The sequence below is a fragment of the Citrus sinensis genome, chromosome 5 (assembly GCF_022201045.2).
Source record: "Citrus sinensis cultivar Valencia sweet orange chromosome 5, DVS_A1.0, whole genome shotgun sequence".
NCBI lineage: Eukaryota > Viridiplantae > Streptophyta > Magnoliopsida > Sapindales > Rutaceae > Citrus > Citrus sinensis.
This window is the reverse complement of record NC_068560.1, coordinates 10,211,930-10,215,325: the sequence shown is the minus strand read 5'-3', so window position 1 is coordinate 10,215,325 and position 3,396 is coordinate 10,211,930. Positions and strand designations below refer to the sequence as shown.

General features: G+C 31.2%; 1 protein-coding gene across 1 annotated transcript; it reads right to left on the bottom strand.

The window, feature by feature from the left end:
• Positions 1-278: 278 nt before the first annotated feature.
• Positions 279-1,816, bottom strand: LOC102629264 (uncharacterized). Its single transcript, XM_015525696.3, has 4 exons — positions 1,500-1,816; positions 1,040-1,219; positions 810-947; positions 279-683 (listed from the first exon to the last, which is right to left on the bottom strand). The coding sequence occupies exons 1-4, from the start codon at positions 1,578-1,580 to the stop codon at positions 552-554; spliced, it is 531 nt and encodes a 176-aa protein (XP_015381182.2). The 5' UTR covers positions 1,581-1,816; the 3' UTR covers positions 279-551.
• Positions 1,817-3,396: the final 1,580 nt, after the last annotated feature.

Genomic DNA, 3,396 nt, shown 5'->3' with positions numbered 1-3,396 from the left:
ATTTTTAATATCTTAATGGGAAGTATTGATTTATCAGTGAAAAACATCACCACCCTTTCGAAAATTAATTTTCTTAATTTTTTTTAATCCAATAAAACTATGTTGCTTCCGTTATTTTCAAAATATTGTTTAGTCATGCTTCATAACTTATATCTCAAAATTGCATGCATAGCAGATTAAAAAAAAAAAAAAAAATCGGAATCACATTAATTGATGTACATCTACGACATAAGTCATTTACTGGCGAAATCAAAATTTTGGTCTAATTGAAGCCGCAGTGAAGAAATTATAAAATTTTCTAGGTTGTAACATAAAGTTAGTTAAATAGTTAGAGGGCCAAAGTTAGGTTGAAGCAATAAAGAAATCATAAATCTCAGTATGCTAAAATATAAATATTGTAAAACTAATTGGATCAAATTTTGTCATATGTTACGAGGATAACAGAGCAAGAAATTCATCAACGCTAGATGACAACTAAAAACAAACAAAAACTAGTTTAAAAAGTTCAGAAATTATATATAGAAGATCATAAAATAGATAATTAAATAGCATCAACATCCCATCGGAAACCATCCAAGCCATTTGTTATGTCTTATTAATGCCACATTTCTCCATCTTCTGTCTTTGTGACCACCCTTCGATTTTCTTTCACATGCACTTGCTTCAACCAAATTGGTAGTCCCCTGAATAATAATCACCGTTATCAATCATCTAATTAATTGCAATTAGCAAATAAAATGCTTCTTATAAGAAATTAAGGTATCTAATAATGGACTATAGTAATTTTTCAATAAGGATATTCATCTTACTTGAGAGCTGTTGATCGTATCATCATCTTGACTTGTAATTGCTGTAAAACTTAGTTTATGTTCAATTTTTTCAGCCCTTTCAATGGTACAAGAGCTTGATCTCGATGTCTTTTCTACTTCTTCCATCACTAGGCTCAACTGAGTATACAGAGCAAAGTTTACTCATATGAACACAGATATTAAGACAGAATTAAAGTAAAATTAAGCAAAGTATATGGTACTTAACTAACCTCTAATACGCGATTTTCAAGCATGGTTAATCGCTCCATTAGCGTGCCTTTATAATTAACTTCTTCAAGTTCATAGGCCAAAGTCTTGCATTGATCTTCTGTACTGCTCTTCATTCTTCCAATAGCACAATTTGGAATATGCTTCGTTGACAAGCAATGCCTCTCTTCTAACAACAACAGCTGCATAAATACAATCATCAAAAAAACTTATAAATATCTACACATACTTTTTTTTTTGGGGGTTGTGTTTGTGGGGGGGGGGGGGGGGGGGCGGGTGGGGTTGCAGGGGGAGTTAATGGGGGGTTGGGCAATCAGGCAGAGTTTAAATTGATTTTTTTTAGTCCCCTATCTTACTCAAGATGAATATAACTAGCCAGTCAAATAATTTTGCTTAAAAACCATTGAGCCAAGTTTCTGGAGCGACTCACACATGCACACACAAAAAAAAAAAATCACTTACCAAACGATCAAGGCGATCCAATCTTGAAAGAACAGGCAAGGTAGATTGAGAGAGTAGTTCTTGTTCTTCTTGATGATTCATTATTGTAAAATGACCAAATTCCTTATAAAAAAAGTGCACTCAATATAATGCAATAACTAACTTATGAGAGTTAGGAAATGGTGTTGCTTTAAAGTGATGAAGGTGCATGAGAAGTACATGCTTCTAAGTCATAAAATAATGCAAGCTTGTATACATTCTTCTCAGTTTTTATAAAAGAAGCTGATAAAGGGGAATTGATTGGCAACCACCTCTCCATACCTTGATTGTCACTATTCAATATTCATGCATTTTTTTTAATAAAATTATTTGATGCTTATCAGCATCTGTCTTATCTTCTTAAGTCGTCGGTTTGCATTATTTTAGATATTTGCATATGCTAGGAGTGAATACGAAAGATACACATCAATGATTTATAAATGGCAACTGGCAAGTCACTAGAGTTACCCTTTAATTTTGTATTGAAGTATTATTTAATATTTTTATATCGTCTGCTTGCTGCTCGTTGAAGCACTTCAATTTTGCAATACCTCTGGAATTGAATGTGCATTGCATCAATTTTTTAATTTTTGGCAATAAATAAACTTTTATTGACCTATCTTACTATTTGTTATTTTAATGATAATATACGGTTAAGATTTAATTATTCTTATACTTTAATTTATTAACCATCAATCATATATTTTGATCGATAAAAATTCATATGAAAAGAAAATTCTAATCCTTCAAGGGGAAGATGTACAAATTTGGACTGGACTACACATCCTATTGTACTGAATAGAATTGAAATATCAAATCAAACATAAAATATGTAAATACACTAGATAGCATTGATCATCATGAGAAGAACAAAAATCTATAAGACGTGAGTATAAGATCTGCTTTCCCACTTTCAAATGGCCTAATCCCTATTTAGGCAGGGTAACACAACAAAATTTCAACCATTTATTTTCATGCAATTCAATGGTTGAAAGAAGCTTTCTATACCTTCTGTACAGGAGGACCTTGTAGAATGTAGGCCACTCAAAGAAACTTATAATACAAGAAAGTATATAAGAAATTTCAAATTTATTTCAACAGAGACTTTTGGAAGCATTCTAATAGTCAAGAAAGTTTAATTGCCATTCATTAAAATACAGCTTCTAAATTGATACATCAAGTAGGCACTGTGTAAGATGGATCAACCATTTTCAAGATGAATAAGTTGCCTTTATCACCTCTTGAGATCCTGTCAAAATAAAGAGAATCACAGTATCGTTATTTCCGGATTCTATCAATCAAGAAATTGTCATTTATGGTGTGAGCAAGTTCATTCAAAGCACAATTTAACGATTATAAAATGAAATAGATTTGTTTTGTAAAGACTAACAAAATCAAGCCTTCTAAGTACCCCCAAAAGGATTAATTCAACATAACAAATTGTAAAAGAGTTCCTTACGGCTGAAATTATGTAAAAGAGTAGTTTTAAGGAGAGTGTGTTGCCACAAAGTTTTGCTCAGGAGCTAACTGAGACAAGAGTTTGTGCTATGGAAGAACATCAACAAGCACAGTTGACGTTGGAAGATTTTTACAGGATTTTAGACTTTTATTATTTTAGTCTTTTTGTTATTTTCTATTTTAATTAGCAAAATATTAGGTATGTGTATAGTGACTATAGTCTTTTATTTCTAGTTTAATTGTGATTAAATTTCCCATTTAAGTAAACTTCGAGGAGGTCTTATCATTATTTTCATACAAATATTTTGATTAATAAAAATTATCCCCCTTTGTTAATTCCCTTCAAGATTATCTCAAAATCTCTCTTATAGAGTTATTTGGATTTTAGTATTATCTAATTTTACCGTGCGATGTTTTAATC